This window comes from Panthera tigris, chromosome D1 (assembly GCF_018350195.1).
Source record: "Panthera tigris isolate Pti1 chromosome D1, P.tigris_Pti1_mat1.1, whole genome shotgun sequence".
Lineage (NCBI taxonomy): Eukaryota > Metazoa > Chordata > Mammalia > Carnivora > Felidae > Panthera > Panthera tigris.
Genome location: NC_056669.1, coordinates 15,914,236 through 15,933,127, shown reverse-complemented (window position 1 = coordinate 15,933,127; position 18,892 = coordinate 15,914,236). Strand labels below are relative to the sequence as shown.

The 18,892-nt window shown below is 47.4% G+C and overlaps 1 protein-coding gene across 1 annotated transcript; it reads right to left on the bottom strand.

Moving 5' to 3' along the window:
• Positions 1 to 4,992: 4,992 nt before the first annotated feature.
• On the bottom strand, positions 4,993 to 16,827 carry CD3E (CD3e molecule). The gene is made up of 9 exons (XM_007080392.3): positions 16,741 to 16,827; positions 16,516 to 16,628; positions 14,615 to 14,635; positions 12,599 to 12,616; positions 9,245 to 9,274; positions 8,571 to 8,789; positions 7,107 to 7,274; positions 6,544 to 6,590; positions 4,993 to 5,665 (listed from the first exon to the last, which is right to left on the bottom strand). The coding sequence occupies exons 2-9, from the start codon at positions 16,565 to 16,567 to the stop codon at positions 5,609 to 5,611; spliced, it is 612 nt and encodes a 203-aa protein (XP_007080454.2). The 5' UTR covers positions 16,568 to 16,628; positions 16,741 to 16,827; the 3' UTR covers positions 4,993 to 5,608.
• Between the last annotated feature and the right edge of the window lie 2,065 nt (positions 16,828 to 18,892).

Genomic DNA, 18,892 nt, shown 5'->3' with positions numbered 1-18,892 from the left:
TCCCTTTTGTTCTCTGCGTTAGAGTAATTGGAAGGACTTCAGGACAATTTAATAAGAGTGGGAGTTCCCCAGACCAGGGTTTCCAAAGGAGGAAAGAATTAACAACCACACAGGCAGGGATCTGTATGATTCTGCCCACTATCTTCTCGAGCTATACGCGGATGTTAATTCTGTTAGCGACAGAAGTTAGCGACAGAATGAACTTGTAATTTACACATTGAACTTGTGAACTTGTAATTTACACATGCTTGGATCATGGTTACAGTTTATTTCTACCCTTTCTATCCCTACTACCGTAGTCCTCTGAAACCTGCCTCCTGCTTTCACATTGGGTTCCCTCCGCCTTGGGCAACTTAACCATGGCTTCTACAGCACCAAGGCTTGTACCCTTCCCATGCCCTGCACTCTTCTCTTGTATTCCTCGTATGCTCTTACATCCCCCTATACCTCTCTCCAGTCCTCAACATTGGGTGCGCTTGGGACTCCTCTGCACTTTGGAATCTCCAAAGATTCTGATTATCTTGGGCTAAGGCATCAGGACTTTAAAAACGGCTTAAGGTGATTTCAGTGTGAAGCCACGGTTGACAAACCTGCCCTCCACCTGAGCCCTCCTGGAAACTTGTGTCCCTTTGGTTCTCTTTTTGGTGCTTTGAAAAAATAGCTTTACTGAGGTAAACCGACATGAAAAACCTGCGTGTATTTAAAGCGTAAAGTTTGATATTATGACATATGTATGCACTTGTGATACAACACCACAGGCGAGGTAATGAACATATCCAACAACGTGAACAGTTTCCTTGTGCCCCTTTGCATGCAATCCCTCCCTCCTTTCTCTCCTTATCCCTCCACCCTCCAGGCAACCGCTGATCTGCTTTCTGTCATTATAGATTAGTTTTTGTTTTTTGAGATTTATATAGGAGTGTAATAATGTAACATGTACCCTTTTTTGGTCTGGCTTCTTACACTTGAGCATAATTATTTTGAAATTCATACATCTTGGTGCATCAATCAATAGTTTACTGCTTTTTACTGTCCAGTAGTATTCCACTGTATGGATATACCACAGCCTGTTCATCCATTCACTTGCTGATAGTCTTTTGGGTTATTTCCTGGTTTGGGCTATTACAAATAAAGCTACGATGACCAGTCACCATAGAAGTTATTGTGTGGTCTATATGATTTTATTTCCTTTTTAAAAAAATTTAATGTTCATTTATTTCTGAGAGAGAGAGAGAGAATGAGAGAGAGACAAAGTGAATGGGGGAGGGATAGAGAGAGAGGGAGAATCTGAAGCAGGCTCCAGGCTCTGAGCTGTCAGCACAGAGCCCGGTGTGGGGCTCAGACCCACAAATTATGAGATCATGACCTGAGCCAAAGTCAGACGCTTAACCGACTGAGCCACCCAGGCACCCCTCATACGCTTCTATTTCTGTTGGACAAATACTCAAGAGTGGAATGGCTGAGATGCAACTTTTTTTTTTAAGTTTACTTATTTACTTTGCACGTGGGAACAAGTAGGAGAGGGGCAGAGAGAGACAGAGAATCCCAAACAGGATCTGCACTGTCCGTGTGGAGCCCCACGTGGAGCTCAAACTCATGAACCATGAGACTATGACCTGAGCCAAAGTTCGACCCTTAACCCACTGAGCCACCTCTGAGATGCAACTTTGAAAGAAAGTAATCTGGCTATTCTAGGTCCTCTGTAGTCCCATGTGAATTACCTTCTCAGTTACTACAGAACACCTGCTGGGGTTTTGATCTGGATCATGTTGAATTTACAGATCAACTTGGGGAGAATTGACTTCTTAATGATACTGACTCTTCCAATACACAAACACGTCTTTTGTCAGATTTACCCCCTAAGTATTTTATATTTTTTGACGCTATTGTATATGGCACCTTTAAAATCTCAATTTCCAATTGTTCACCGATAGAATCTAGAAATACAGTTGTTTTCGTATACTGATCCTGTACCCTGAAAACTTCCTAAGATCACGTATTAATTCTAGTAACTTCTTTTTTTTTTTTTTTTTTGTAAAGTTCATCAGAATTTCCACACAGATGATCGTGGTGTTTATGAATAAGGACCGTTTAACTATTCAATTTCTAAACTGGATGTATTTTACTTCTGTTTCTTGGCCTATTGCGTTGGCTACCTCAAGTACCATGTTGAATAGACGCGGAGTGAGGACATTCTTGCCTTATGTGTGATTTTAGGGGGAAACATTGTCTTTCATCATTAAGTATGATATTGGCCATAGGTTGGTTGGTTGGTTTATTTTTTGAATTTATGTATTTTATTTTTTAGTCATCTCTACATCCAGCATGGGGCTCAAGCTCGTGACCCCGAGATCAAGAGTCGCATGCTCTACCAACTGAGCCAGCCAGGCTCCCCTCTTCTTTTTATATATTATTAGATTAAATTTGTTAAAACTTAGTGAATAATTCTTGCATCTATTCAAAGGGGATATTGGTCTGCTGGCTTTTTTTGTTTTTCTTGTAGTGTCTTTGCCTGGTTTTGATATCAGCATTTGGCATTAAATTTCTCCAGAGAAACAGAACCAACAGGATGTGTATGTAGGAGATGGAATAGAGAAAAGGAACAGAGGGAAGAGAGAAGAGACAGAGAGGGGGATTTATTTTAAGGAACTGGCTCATTTGATTGCGAAGGTTGGCAAGTCCAAAGCTGGCAGTAAACCAGGAGGCTGGGGACCCAGGGAAGAGTTGATGTTGCAGCTTGAGTCCAAAGGCAGTCTGGAGATGACAACTTCTCTCTTCCTCAGGGGACCTCAGTCTGCTTTTTCTGTAAGACCTTCAACTGATTGGATGAGGCTCACCCACCCACACTATGAAGGATAACCAGCTTTACTCAGAATCTGCTGATTTAAATATAAATCCCCCCATATACCTTCACCACAATATCCAGGTCTGTTTGACCAAATATCTGAGCCAGGTTGACACATAAAATTAACATGGATGAGTTTGGTCTCCATAGAGTGAGCCGTAAGTATTCCCTCTTCAATTTTCTGGAAGAGTTTGTATAGAATTGGTATTATTTTTTCCTTCAATGTTTGGTAGATTTCACTATGAAGTCTTCTTGGTCTGGAGTTTTCTTTGTGGAGAGTTTTTTTTTTTTTCTTTTTTTAATGTTTGTTTGTTTTGAGGCACACACACACACACACACACACACACACACACACATCATGAGCCAGGGAGGGGCAGAGAGAGAGGGAGAGAGAGAAAGAATCCCAAGCAGGCTCCATGCTTGGCATGGAGCCTGAAGTGGGGCTCGATCTCATAATCATGAGATCATGAGCTGAGCCGAAATCAAGAGTCGGATGCTCAACTGATTTAGCCACCCAGGTGCCCCTGTGGAAAGGTTTTTCACTATATAAGTTCAACGTATTTAATAGCTAACAGCTTACTTACCAGGTTACCTGTTTCATCGTCAGTGAGTGGAGTGCCTTCTGCTCTGTCTTCAAGCTCTACCCATCCTTCCCTTCAAGGCCCAGGCGAGGTCTCTTCTCTGTGTTGCTCTCTCCCTACCACGGCAGCTCTCCCGGCTTCTCCCGGGAACACTGTCCACAGCCCTCACGGCCGCTTAATCTCATTTGTTTTTCTGTTGGTGTTCAACCTTCTGCATTCTTGGCCACCCTTCTATGATCGCAAGCTCCTTGAAGGCAAAAACTGTTTATTTGCACCCCCTTAGCGCTCAGCACAGTGCTGGTCTGCCACACGAGTGTTGAGAAAAGCAGTCGCTGAAGAAGTACCTAAAGGATTAAATACAGAGCTTTTAAGCCGGAAAAATGGCGAGCACTTTTGTATGGTCACAGCCGGCACACGGAGGTGCTCAGAGCGTTGGAGTTGGACAGTCCCGGCTGCTGATTCCAGCGCTGTCCCTCACCAGCCGTGCAACTTCAGTAAATAACCTCTCCGAGTCCCCTGACCCCATCAGGGCAACCTCTGTCTTATCTGCCTCGTTGGGTTGTCGAAAGGATTAAAAATGAGATTACGCGTGGAAGGCGCTAAGGGCGATTTCTAGAGCATAGTCAACGTTCACCAGACATGGGCTACTATCGCTTGGATCACCCCGAGCCATACCTCCCTGTGTCCGTCATCAAGGGACACAAGGGCCAGGTTGCTGATCAGCAGCTAGGCATGGTCAGCATCACAGAGTCTCCTGGTGAGCCTGCGTGTTGAGCGTGCAGAGGCAAAGAACCGTCGCTTTAACAGGGACCGACACATAACACGGTCCCAACGAGCCGGCCGAGGCTGAGTGTGCACGCCATGTGGCAGGCTGCTAACCGCGAATGGCCTTTTCGGTCACGGCCACACGCAGAAATAGCCCTGTGGTGAGCAGGGAGGTTTCTGAGCGCAGAGAGGGAGAAGGGGGCCCGCTGGGGCTTGTCACAGCTCCAGCCTCCGCCGGGTGTAGACGGAGCGCTGGGCGCTGGGTCAGGGCGAGGCCTCCCACTGGGCCCCCCAGCCCACATCCTGCTGAGACAAACCACAGCAGCTGCCTTCTGGCTGCTGGCTCAAAAGGTGAAGGGAGGGGTGCCTGCTTGCTCCCCAGCACATCCTTCCCCTTGGGCCGGGCTCAGCCCTGGCTTCCTCTCCCAGGCAGCTTGTGGAAATCGGGGTCCCCAGCCCCTTACACCTCACGCTGCCCATCCGCCGCTTTCTCCTGCCGTTGAAGGCTGATGCTTCTGTCCCTCCGTTTTCTGAACTGGCCACTCCAATCGGGGCCCATCAGCCACTCTCTGCCATCCTTGACGTTTTTCTCCAAGAGAAGTTAGTCAGGGGACTATCTTTTCCCTTCTTTCCCGTTCTCTTGTTTATTTCTTCCCTAACGCCCTCTCCAAAGACAGGGTCAGATGATGCCCCCACCCGCATGCATTTGAGATCATAGCTGGGAATTTAGTCAAACGGAGGGAGGACCTGAGGAAACAAGGCAGCCTCGGAGGGCCTCCCAGAAAAAAGGGACGGAAACTCTTTCAGCCAAATACACTTTATTTCTTTTCTCTCTCAGCTGACAGGGAGCCTAGCGCATTCGCGCAGATGCAAATGACCATCCAGGGGCCTGCGGGGAAGACGTGGGGGAGGGCCCAGAGGGCTGGTTCGGGGCCAGGGTCTGCGAACGGGGCAGGACCTCTGCCAAAGTTACCCGGTCCATCCCCACAAAGGGTCACCGAAGACGGAGCTGGGAAAATGGAAAGGTAGATGGAATAGTTAGGGATGGGGGCAACTTCTGTGCAGGAAAGGGGGGAAGCGAAGGGAGAAGGGGGCTCTCCTGCAGGGTAGGAAGGAACTGGTGATGGTGGGGGTGGGAATAACAGAAATAAATACCCAGACGAGGGGCCGTCCAGGTGGGGGGGCGGGTAGCCATGATGTTTCACAATAGTGAATAGTGCCTGTGCTATTCTAGGACTGAGCGCCAACAGAGAAGGCAGGATGGAAGGAGCTGGCGAGAAGGCTGCAGGGTGTGAGCTCTCCAGAAGGCAGAGGAGCTGTTCTCTTCTGGGGTCCAAGATTTACTCAGGGTACAGGGAACAGCAGGCCCCGAAGAAGCCAGACCTGGGCCTGTGGGAGGCAGCGTCCTCAAGAGCCATCAGATGCCTCTCTGATTCAGGCCAGAATACAGATCCTGCTGGCCTTTCCGGATGGGCTGGGGGTGGAATAGAGAGGTGGTAGTCAGCAGGGTGGCAGGAGGTAGTTCCTCAGAAAGAAGGGCCTCTGAAGATCTAGCTTTAGTGCAATGGAAAGACTCTTAGACTAGGAGTCAGGAGGCAGGCTCAAGTTCTCACCTGGACCAGGCACCCATTCGTAACAGACTTGCCGCCTTCCGTAAACCTCACCTTTCCCATCTCGAAAATGGGACTCTAAAGACCCACCTCTCAGGGCATTTGTCGGAATTCAGTGAAGTCACTCACGCATACGACAGCGAATATAGCACATGCTTGGCTGCTGCTCGATAAATACATATTTGTCGAGCTTGCCCAGGTGTGCTATTCCAAATATTTAGCAATTGGTGGTGCGCACACCCACCCACCGGTCGGAACGGTCCTGCTGGGGGTCTGCCGCGCCAGACATTAATTCTTTAGCTGTCTGATCGGGAGGCAGTCTGGTGGGGGAGAGGCTGCGAGGTCTGGCGGTACGTGGGTTGGGGCAGGGTGGGCAGGAAGCTTGGGGCTGTTGACCAGCGAAGTACTTTGATATTTCAACAACGGGTGTGACGGTACCGGTGCGCGCAGGTGGGACATCAGTCCCGAATGTGTCACGTTAGAACGTGCGGGTGTGGTCTCCCCTGTGCTAACGAATCAGCCACAGAAATAGGAGCGCTGTTTCCCTCCCCAGGCCATGGTTGTAGAAGCCACACGGCCTTGGAAATGGCCCTGTTCCATCACGAAGGAGGCACAGGCGGGCACAAGGCGGGTTGTCCTGGAGCTTTGAGTGAGGGGCTTCGAAGGGTCTGGAGGGCAAGCTAGACGGTCCCACCTGTCCCCTTCTCCCCTAGAAAGCTCCCCCCACCCCGTCCCTTGTTACCTCGTAGTCTGGATTGGGCACAGGTGGTGGTTTCTCCTTGTTTTGTCCTGCAGGGGAGGGGGTGGGGGAAGGATTAGTTTCTAGAGGGAACACCCATCTCATGGCAACGAGACCCAGATCTGTTCTCTCGTCTCTGTCTCCTCTTTTTCCATCTTGGCCGTTCTTTCTCTTGCTTCCTTTCATCCCATCTCTAACGACCCCCACACTCTCTATCATTGTATGACTTTCCTCAGCTCAAAGTCCTTTCATGTTTCCTTTCCTACGGGTAAGGGAAAGGAGAAGGCGGGCGCCAGTATCCCAAAGTCTCTGTCCCCACAGACTGGGAGGGGAATCTGGTTACTCCAGAACACTCAGGCATTTGGGGAAGCCATCCCGTTAATAAGCTTTTTGTACTTTTCTAGGACGGGAAAGAGAAGTGATCTGAGATGTGAACCCCTCCGTCCAGATGCTGGCCACACGGTGAATGTTCTATAGGAGCTGTCTTGACCTGGCTGTGGACTTGCCACCCCGGCTGGACTTTCCTTTTGGTGGGACTCTTTTCCGACTGAAGCCCGCGGTCTTACCCCTGGGCCTGCCGCCTGCACCTGGTCCTCGCATCATGGTCACGGAACTGGCCTTTTTATTCTTGCTCCAACAATATACCAGCAGCAGCAACCCCAGAGTGATACAGACATCAGCCACGATGATCGCGGCCACTGCCATCAGATCCACCTCCATGCAGTTCTGACACACTGTGGGGGACAGGGGGAGGGGAGAAGAAGAGAAATCACCGGGAAAAGAAGACACAGAACAGTAGACCCCAGCAAGGAACCCATAAAGGCGATTTTCCCTTTCTTACTCTCACGCTTGCCGTGGCCGGAGCCGGACCTTCCAAAGTTTGTAACAACAAGCAAAGGAGGACGGTTATGGATAGAGGCCTTGGAGTCAGACAGTCCTGGGTTCAAGTCCCAGCTCTGCGCAACTTACTAGCTGTGAGGATTGTGAGAAGTGTTTTCAACTCTCAAAGGCTCTGTTTCCTTTTGTATAAAATGGGAATAAAATAGTACTTAACTCGTATTGTTGTTGCGAGGGCTAGATGAAAAAAAAGTTCCTGGCAAGTGTTTGGTATACAGCCCTTGGAGCTTAACAAGCACTCAGAAAATGTTAGCTGTTGGGGCGCCTGGGTGGCTCAGTCGGTTAAGCGGCCGACTTCGGCTCAGGTCATGATCTCGCGGTCCGTGAGTTCGAGCCCCGCGTCGGGCTCTGTGCTGACAGCTCGGAGCCTGGAGCCTGTTTCGGATTCTGTATCTCCCTCTCTCTGACCCTCCCCTGTTCATGCTCTGTCTCTCCCTCTCTCAAAAATAAATTAAAAAAAAAGTTAAAAAAAAATTAAAAAAAAAAAAAGAAAATGTTAGCTGTTATTACTATGCCCTAGTTTATGACGCTTTATTATTCGTGTATTTATTTATAAGTGTTTACTTATTTTTAAGAAAGAGAGAGAGAGAGAGGGAGCATGAATGGGGGAGGGGCCGAGAAAGAGAGAGAGAGAGAGAGAGAGAGAGAAAGAGAGAAAATCCCAAGCAGGCTCTGAGCTGTCAGTGCCGATCCTGACTTGGGGCTCGATCTCACAAACCATGAGATCATGCCACGAGCCGAAATCAAGAATCGGGCGCTTAACCGACTGAGCCACCCAAGTGCCCCGACACTTTTTTGTAGCGGCTTTGCGAATCTTTCTGAAGAATTTATCTCTGGATAAAGCATCAGCTGAACCCATATCTATGAGCCATAATTCTGGATTCAATAGAATGCAAACGATGCAATCCTGTCTCTTGGGAAGTTGTTGTTTTAGATCTAATGCTGAGTTCACCCAGATGACCCCACATTGGTGTTTAATCTAGATTTCAGAAAACGCTGACACTGTGTGGCCCCTAAGAGTCTCAGATTGAGTGTAAGAGGAACACAAAGATGCCAGGGGACTGTGAGTTGAGTTAGGGGAAATAATTGAGAACACCCTCTTGAAGTGGTCCTTTCTAATGGTCCTATATTACCTCTTGCTTTCAGGTAGAGATAGTTCTTCTCTAGCGTGTTGCTTGTATAGCAGGCATAATAACCACTGTCTTCCATTTCTGAAAAACCATCCAGAAATAGCTGTTCTCCATATTCATTGGGCAAGAGGTCACCATTTCTTTCCCATTTTATTGATTCACTTCCCAAATCCTCAGGGCATGTCAGCACCACTGTGGTTCCAGAAATGGAGACTTTATACCCTGGGAAATGGGAGAGGAGAGAAGGGAAATCGGAGGGAGAAACCAGTAAGATTTTGGCAAAGGCAAATTAGTCACAAAGAACCAACCTGATACAGAAGGTCATTTGTCACCCAGGCCTTGGGTTTTCTTGTCGAAGGGGATGTCTGCTGGCTACAGGGCGTGAAAGAGGGAATCCGAAGGCAAAGGGGAACTGGACAACCTTTTTTTTTTTTTTTTTTGTAGTTTTTTTAGTGTTTATTTTTGGGGGAGAGAGAGAGAGACAGACAGAAAAGGGGAGGATGGAAGTAAAGGAAAGTCTAGAAAAAAGTCCCTTTGGGAATATTTCCAAAACGGGAGTTGGAGATGTGATACTGGAAGGACCTGAGTTCTTGGGGTTAATCTCTCCCGACCAATTCCTTCTCCTCTAGCCACCCACCGGCATCCTGAGGGCACCCATGAAAGACAGCTGAACTTACGTGCGGAGGCAGATGTCTGTGGAGGTGGCTCTTCACCAGAACATGAGAAAAAGAAAGCACAGTAAGAAAATAACCTTGGCTTAAGTTTCAGTTGTAGACACAGATTTTCAAGTGGGGCTAGAAACTATCCCCCCAGAACGGCCAAAGAAGGCCCATCCTTTAGTGAGCCCCAAGCCTTGAAGGTAAGTCGTGTACTCGGCGCACCAAGTATGCTCCTAGACGTAGCTCGGATGCATCAGATTGAGGTTATACCGGCACGCGTTTCTAAATCCAGATCCACGGGAGTGCGGGAAGTCTTAAAACCCTAAAGGTGAACAATTCTCAGTCTTCAAGCTCATTCTCCTGCATTGGCGCGAACCGTATTCTGGTTAGACACGAAAGGGTCTTCTCAGAGATAAAGACCCTCACTCGTCGTCAGGAGATCTCTGAGCCACTGATCCTTGGGCTTACCTATTTTTCATCATTCAGAAGTTCTCTCTTATGATGAACAGAATCCCTCATAGGAGATCAAACAGCTTTCTTATTCTCTACCACTTTCCTGTTGTTGCCTTTAAATTGTGTAAAGGACTGCACTCCTTTCAAGGGAATGGTTCCTCCCGTAAAAGGTGGCTTTGTTTTGAACTATCTCCTGAGTATAATCAACTCTCAGTTATTTTTTGTTAGAGGGAGGCAGTATTGGTGTGGACAACGAAGAGCCGCTAGTATATATAATTTGGGGCCCAGGCACATTCCCCACAGCAGGCCATGTTGTCCTGGGAGGTGGGGCTGGGGCGCCTCTTTGTTTTCTGGAAGGTTTGTGGCCGGGACACAGGGCGGCACTAGGTTATGCTGAAGCCTGGATGTGGCAGCTGGAAGAGAGGAGAGGTGCTCAGAGACCGCTTTTTCTCTGTTGGGGGCTTTCTGCTATAGTAGGCTGTTAGGGACAGGGCATTGGACTGAATCAGAAGCCCCGTGTTTGAATCTCAGATCTGCTTTAGGCTGTGTGACCCAGGGCAAGTCATTGAACTTCTCTGAGCCTCAGTTTATTCATCTGTGAAATGGAGATAAAACACCAACCTCACAGGGTATTTGTGAGTGGTTAATGGATTATGAGGGTGAAAATGAATGGCATATAGCAGATGCTTAAGAAAAATGTTAGTTACTTTCTTCCTTTCCTTCTTGGGGTCCTGCTACAATGGAGAACAGGACTGAGTTCTGACCCAGTTGCTCAGGCAGCTCTCTGGCTGAGATCATGTGGGATGTAAACAAGTCATTCTCCAGATTTGTCTATCTGCTAATAGTTGGGATTTGAGTATAATGACGTAGATAGTTGATACTATTTGGACTTAGAAATAATTTTTCAAAACTATTTCTTAGAAATGTTATATAAACTAGAAATCATACGTAAAATAATTTAAAAGTAAATAGACATTTCACTCTGCTTGGTGTTTGTTTGAAAAAGAAATGTACGGGGCGCCTGGGTGGCTCAGTCGGTTAAGCACCTGACTTTGGCTCAGGGCGTGATCTCACGGTTCTTGAGTTCGAGCCCTATGTCGGGCTCTGTGCTGGCAGCTCGGAGCCTGGAGCCTGCTTTGGAATCTGTGATTCCCTCTCTGCCCCTCCCTGCCTCGTGCTCCGTCTTTCTCTCTCTCAAAAATAAATAGACATTATCTGCTGGCTCTCAGGCTATCTGCCCTACTTAAAAGTCTACAGTTCTAAACTAATTCTAGATACACATTTTTTTTTCATGTTTGTTTATTTTTGAGAGAGAGACAGAGACAGAGCATGAGAAGGGGAGGGGCAGAGACAGAGGGAGACACAGAATCCAAAGCAGGCTCCAGGCTCTGAGCTGTCAGCACAGAGCCCGATGCGAGGCTCAAACCCACGACCCATGAGATCATGACCTGAGCCGAAGTCGGACACTTAACTGACTGAACCACCCGGGAGCCCCTAGATACACAATGATTAAATAAAGGTATTTGGATTCCATTCCTTCTACCCCCTTTTCCCAAAACCAAACCAAAACCAAAACCAAAACCAAAACCAAAAACAAAAACACCGAGCCTCATTTCTCTTATTTATTGTGGGCCTGACAGAAACATTCTTAAGAAATCTGGGGGACAACCTGTGGTTTATTTTATGCTAAGTGTAACCTCTATTGATTTAAAAATAGGACATATGTTTATACACTGGAGTTGAAATAGAAACTTTAATGCAGATTAGCGTAAGAAATTTTACAAATTCTCTCTGGAGAAACCAACTCTAAAACTAGTTTCAGAGGTGAATAGTGTTCTATTTCAACTCCTTTTACCTCTCTAGTTTGTAGTTTTTATTGGTTCAGTTTAAATAACTTTGCAGGGCCCTACAAATTAAGAATCCATACAAAGTATATATATTAGAGGGAAACTAATCTTACTGCTCAGCAGTATGTTATACAGTGAATATTTGTGTTTTGGAATTTAAAAATTATGTAAGGTGGTAGTATCATGAACGGTTTATAAATGTGTGCTGACTTGCCTATTTTAAGGGATCTTATCCACCACCAGGTCAGAAAAATGTATTTTTAATTTTTTTTTTTAACATTTATTTATTTTTGAGACAGAGAGAGACAGAGCATGAACAGGGGAGGGGCAGAGAGAGAGGGAGACACAGAATCAGAAGCAGGCTCCAGGCTCCGGGCCATCGGCCCAGAGCCCGACGCGGGGCTCGAACTCACGGACCACGAGATCGTGACCTGAGCCGAAGTCGGACGCTCAACCGACTGAGCCACCCAGGCGCCCCAATTTTTTTTAATTAAAAAAAAAAATTTTTTTTTTAAATTTGAGAGGCCTTTTGAGGGGCGCCTGGGGGGCTCAGTCTGTGAAACGTCCGACCTCGGCTCAGGTCAGGATCTCACGGTTCGTGGGTTCGGGCCCCGCGTGGGGCTCTGTGCTGACAGCTCGGAGCCTGGAGCCTGCTTCGGATTCTGTCTCCCTCTCTCTCTGCTCTTCCCCTGTTCACTGTCTCTCCCTCTCTCTCAAAAATTAATAAACATTAAAAAAAAATTAAAATGCCTTTTGAACATTTTTAAGCCATGGATTTAAACAGCCACATAAAATAAATTACCACGTTTAAACAAGAAATAAGCATTAAAAAATATAAAAAGATGAATTTGTGATTTATACAGAAACTCCCAGTGGCTTCTATCCACACTTCCCAGAATGTATGCTCAGGGATCCGTGACAGTTAGCAACAAACGCAGGCCCATCCCCGATAGATCCTACCGGTAGACCATTGTTGTTTTCGTCTAGTAGTTCTCATTATTAATATGATTGTCCTCAATACCTTTTTGTCTCACGTTTGAAAAGAGGTCGTGTAGAGTGAAAATCCTCTTACCTGAAGGGTCGTCGTTGTCTGAAAAGGAAATGATAAGCAATTGTTAGCTACCCTTGTATCAGCTACCAAGAACAGACCCTGTTCCCCTGGGTTAGGACCTTCTGGTACTAATGTAACACTGTGTGTCAACTCCACTCAAACAAAAAGAAAAGAAAAAGAAAAGGAAAAAGAAATGCATCCTTGGACTGCGTCAACAGGTCAGTCATGTTGATGACTGGTGAAATGATTATGGACAAGTTTATATTCATCTTTCAAATTCTCTATTGGAGCACCTGAATGGCTCAGTCGGTTAAGCGTCCGACTTCGGCTCAGGTCATGATCTCACAGTCCGTGAGCTCGAGCCCCGCGTCGGGCTCTGTGCTGACAGCATGGATCCTGGAGCCTGCTTCGGATTCTGTGTCTCCCTCTCTCTCTGCCCTTCCCCCGCTCACACTCCGTCTCTGTCTCTCTCTCTCTCAAAAATAAACATTAAAAAAAAAATTCTCTATGGTATTAAAATGTAATTTTCCAGATTGAAAGAAAGAAAGAAAGAAAGAAAGAGAACGGCGGATCTCCAAATTCTTCATGGCTGTATAGGAAAAGTTGTTTTGGGCCCTACCTCCTACATTAAACAACTGATGGCGATTTACAAAAATAGATCCTAAGTAGTCATTTTGCAATAGCAAGTCATTACATCATACACCTTAAACTTCCATTGTGCTATACGTCAATTATATCTCAATAAAGCTGGGGAAGAAAATGAAGCTCTGCATTGCACATAAATCGATGAGAAAGAAAATCAACTGTAAATGGCAACGGCATGCAGAAGAGATTAGTTATCCCGAAGCATGTCAGTGCTTTCGACGTGCTCCATCTGTCAAGAAGGTAACGTTAGGGGCGCCTGCGTGGCTCAGTCCGTTAAGCGTCCGCCTCTGGCTCAGGTCATGATCTCACGGTTCGTGAGTTCCAGCCCCGCGTCGGGCTCTGGGCCGACGGCTCAGAGCCTGGAGCCTGCCTTGGATGCTGTGTCTCCCTCTCTCTCTGCCCCTCCCCTGCTCATGCTGTCTGTCTCTCTCTCTCTCAAAAATAAACATTGAAAAATTAAAAAGAAATAAGGTAACATTAAAGCATGCTGCATGGGAAAAAAAGAAAGACAGTGTTCTAAAAATATTACAAAAGAGGCAGTGTCACGGAATGTAGACGGGCGCAGTGGCCTCCTTTTAACCCAAAATTGCTTCACGGCAGCTCGGAGGAGCTGATTGAACAGAAAGGCTTCCGATATTGGGACATTCCTGACTCTACCGCTGTGATTGGGAAATAAGTCCCGGCCAGGCGTGCTCACACGCGTGTGCACACAGGAACGCACATGCACACACACATTCAGAGCATTTGGACACGTGACTCTAAACCTGCACCCAGAGGCTTATTCGCCGCATGCCCGTGTATACGTTCCTATCCTCTACAAGATTCCACATCAAATATGAAGTGCAAACAAATGAAAACTTTCAGCACTTTCAACCTGAACAGTTCCAAGTTTTTTCTTTCAAATAGTTACCATTGGGGCGCCTGGGTGGCTCAGTCCGTTAAAACGTTGATTTCAGCTCAGGTCATGATCTCACAGTTCGTGGGTTCGAGCCCCGCGTTGGGCTCTGTGCTGACAGCTTGGAGCCTGGAGCCTGCTTTGGATTCTGCGTGTGTGCCTCTCTCCCTGCCCCTCCCCCGCTTGTGCTCTGTCTCTCTCTGTCTCTGTCTCTCAAAAATAAATAAATGTTAAAAAAATTAAAAAAAAAATAACTAAAACTCATTTTTCCTGGGATCTCTGTTCCTTTCCTCTTGCTGTAACTACCTCTGGACTGACCAGATAGTAAAAACTCCTTTAATAGGTCTCTGTGGAAGCTCGGGGGGGGGGGGGGGGGGGGGGGGGGGAGGGGGCTGAGAAATGAGGGGGTGGGGGTGGGGTCTAGCAAAAGCTCCACTCATAAAAACAAAAAGACTGCTGGGCTGATTGCATAACAAGGAAAGAAAGCATATTCTTACCTTCCTGCCCCCAAGCGCCAACTAGAAAACAAATAAGGAAAAAAAAAAAAAAAAAGAGTTAGTCAATGTTGTGGGTGCCTGAAATTCCAAGCAGAACGAGTAATGTGGTCTAGTTTGGCCATGTCGGAACCACCCCTGGACCAGAGTCATACCTGTACCCCAGATAAGTGACATGAACTGCTGGGTACGGACCAGTGTCCAGTTCCTGGCCCATTGGGACGAAACAAAGCGAAGAAGCATCTAGCGTTAAACATGAACACTCAATATTTGACCAAGAGTTAGAAAAAGCTGAGACTCCTTTTCAGGCCACCAGGGAAATGGCAAACGAATTTTGCAGCCTAGCCTCCGTTTTTGAAAATCGGACTGTGGAAGAAAAACAAGCTTTTGTTTAGGTACGCGCGTTGAGATTCTTGTTCCGTCTCTGGCTCCCGCTTGTCTGATGGTTCAGTTTTTCCATCTGTTTTCTGCTCGAGCCAGAGATGGAGATATTTGAAACTACAATTACTCCTCCGTTAGAGCCTGTGTGTTGAAGAGCCTGGTCACACTTCCACTGGGCTCCTCACTCAGCAATAACCTGGATTCATTACGACGACCAGCTTCCCTCGTGTTGTCTTTAAGTTCTCCGTATACCCGGGCCTCCCTTTTTTTTTTTTACCAACAGCATCGAGTGAGACCCCTCCACCCACCCAGAGCCGACTGGGCACATTTTCGTGATGCCAGATCTTTAGGGATGCCCGGGACTTTGGTACTTCATCTCGCTCTCTTTCCATCCCCCCCCCCCCACCCCAGAAAGCATCGTTTATATTATAAGCCTTGAAGAAAATGCCTGACCTCTCCTTGCAGGAGTCACGTCCTGCCCCTTGACACTCAAAATGTGTTCCTGGGACCGGCAGCAGACTTATAAACGCAAGAGCTTCCTCGAAAGGCAGAATGGCGATCCCCACTCTGGTCCTACTGGAGCAGGAGCTCCAGAATCCCAGGTGATTTGTGTGAGCGTTCAAGCCTGAGAAACTCACAGTGAAGCAGGAAGCAGAGACACCATGGCTGTGGCTCTGAGATAGGAGCCCCAGCTCTGATAGCATTTTCTAGGCCTCTGAACTAAAGCCGTCGTGAACCATTTTGCATCACGTAGCCTTGAAGGGCACAGGCCTTCTAGACAGACAGTCCTGGCTTCCCGGGTCAGCTTTAGCACCGACTAGCTGTGCGGTTTTCAACAAAGTTATGTAACATCTCTGCACACCAGTTTCTTCATCTACAAAACAGGGGATGTAACCTTCTCCTTCCAAGATGAAGCTAAGAATTAAATTAGTTGATGCATGTAAAAAAGTTTTCTTTAGCCAGTCTCTGGCACTTAATAAATGGCAACTTTTTTTTTTTTTTTTTAAATCTTATCTCCTATGAGATGTGGAATTGCTCTCGGTCGTTTACCTGCCTATATTCTCCCTTGCTTCAAAAAGGACTCAATTAATCGAAAGTTCTTAGTCACCTGAAAAGGACTGAAAATTATGAGGTATGTTTTGTCTCAGAGACCAACCTTGCTGTACCCCCCCCCCCCCGCCCCCCACTTCGGGTTTAGCTCTCTGCTCTTCTCATCTCTTTTGTGTTAGTTCTTAAAGGCTGGGTAGTTCACTGACGAACAAGCCTGTCCTTGGAGGCAGAGAGACTTCTTTGTTTTCAATAGCTACGATCCCAAATGTTCCCTGAGTGGTGGCCCATGCGTCCGTCCCATATCTCGTTCGTCAGCCTGCCGTCTTGGATCCCCAGCCTAACATAGCACAAATAGTTCCTTATACCTTCTGGTAAATGAGGCTCCCTTGGTACCACTGGGCATCACCAAGGGAGGCTGTGGGCCTTCCCACAGCCTGGAGAAGTACGACCCTTTCTCATTTCATCCTACTTACCTGACAGGAGACAGAGTCCCAGAACTCTCCAGAGGCTTCCCGATGGCATCATTCTCTCACCGGATGGACCCTGAATTCTACCTAAGATGGTGGAGGCTGGTGGCTCAGCACTTCTGAAAAAGAAACCAGAGGACTTGTTCAACCCCCCTGCTGCAGGTGAGGACCCTGAGGCCATTGTTCCCAATGCCGGGATGATACAGGGGGCCTTGTTAGGGGGAGACTCACCATTTTCTGAAGCAGGCACCCAAGGCTGGGAGGGGAGGCGAGTGACAACCCCACACAGGAAGTGTGCAGGGGCCTCTGGGCCTGCGGGGTTCTACGTCACTTGGAAACGTTCGAGGCAGAGGCGGCCACCTGGGTTGGCTGGGGAGACATGGGCCCCATATCTTCATCTTCCCATAGCACAAGCAAGAGCACTCTGGCAAAACCTGGGGGTGAAATAAAAAATACCTGCAATTTAACTGCCCGGGGCCTTGTCCCGCATTGGGACCCCCCCTTCTCAAATGCCCCCTCTCCCCAAATAAGCTGTGACAAGGAAGAAAGCGCTTAAAAAAAAAAAAAGGATTTAAAGTAATCTCTACCCCCAACATGGGGCTTGAACTTACAACCCTGAGATCAGAAGTTGCATGCTCCACCCACTCAGCCAGCCAGGTGCCGCCCCCCTTGCTTTCTTTATGGTGTGTCTGCCATGGAACAGCAAAGGTGCAGACGTCTTATTGGCAAAACCTGGCTTGGAACTACAAATTGGCTTAAAACCGTTTTTGGTGGTTTGTTGTTTTTTTCTTTTTGGCCCATGATAGTGACAAAAATACTTTATTTTTTTAAATGTTTATTTATTGATTTTGAGAGAGATAAAGAGAGAGGGAGGGGCAGAGAGAGAAGGAAGAGAGAGAATCCCAAGCGGACCCCGCACTGTGGGTGCGGGGCCTGACGCGAAGCTCGATCCCACACACTGTGAGATCATGACCTGAGTCGAAATCAAGAGTTGGACGCTTCACCAACTGAGCCGCTCTGGTGCCCCTACAAAAATATTTAAAAACACAACATTCAGTGTTGGGAAGGGTCCAGGGTGAGAGTCTCAAAATCTGCTGCTGCCAGATTGATACAGCCTTTATTTTTAAGCTTGCATAAATCAAATGCTCATTTTATGCCGGGCACTGTGCTCAGGGCTTTGCCAACACATCTCATTTAATGCCCAAAACAACCCTCCAAGGTAGGTATTGCTTTTATCCCCATCTTATACTTGAGCACACCGCGGCTCGGACGGGTTACCTAACCTGTTGAAGGGTACAGAGCTGGGACTCTACAAGACATGTTGGCAAAACTCACTTTGCAAATATATAATATCTATTAGGCTGTAGTTATGTGCCGGGTCCTGGTAATGACAGCTGTTAACAGTCCTTGTGGATGTTAAGTGGACGATTTCAGGAGACTGATACTAAGAAAGAGGATATACAGGTGCCCTGGGGATGATAAGGGGGGGGAGCCTAATACAGTTTGGGGGGCAGCGACGGTGTCCCTGAGGACGTGACATCCAAGCAGAAATCCGATGGGCCCGGTAAGAGTGAACCAGGCAGAGGGGAGGACGGGTTAAGGTATTCCTCCAGATGGAGCAGGCATGTTTGAAGCTCGGGTTAGGAAGAATGGCCCATGTGAGAATCTAGAAGTCCAGAAGGCTGGTAACTGAGAGAGTCAGAAGGTGTCAAGAAATGAGGTAGGACAACTCAGCAGGGACCACACGGGGAGGGATTTAGGAACCATGTTAAAAATTCTTAAGGATTATTCTAAGTGCAATGGGAAACAGTTGAAAGGTTTAAATCAAAGAGCAACAGTATGAAATTCTTAGAACCTGTTTTTTTTTTAAGCTTATTTGTTTATTTTGAGAGAGAGAGAGAGAGAGAGTGAGTGCACGAGTGGGGAAGGGGCAGAGAGAGAGGGAGAGAGAGAATCCCAAGCAAGCTCTACACGGTCAGCACAGAGCCCAACACAGGGGATCGAACTCACGAGCTGTGACATCATGACCTGAGCCAAAACAGAGAGTCGGTGGCTTAACCGACTGAGCCATCCAGGTGCCCTGATGGTGTCAACTTCTTTAAAAAAGCTTAGGGGCGCACGGCTGACTCGGTCAGTGGAAGGAACATGCGACTCTTGATCTCTGGGTTGTGGGTTCGAGTCCCACGTTGGGTGTAGAGATTACTTAAAAATAAAAATCTTGGGGCGCCTGGGTGGCTCAGTTGAATGAGTCCGACTTCGGCTCAGGTCATGATCTCGCGGTTCGTGAGTTCGAGCTCCGCGTCGGGCTCTGTGCTGACAGCTCAGGGCCTGGATCCTACTTCCGATTCTGTGTATCCCTCTCTCTCTCTCTGCCCCTGTCCCG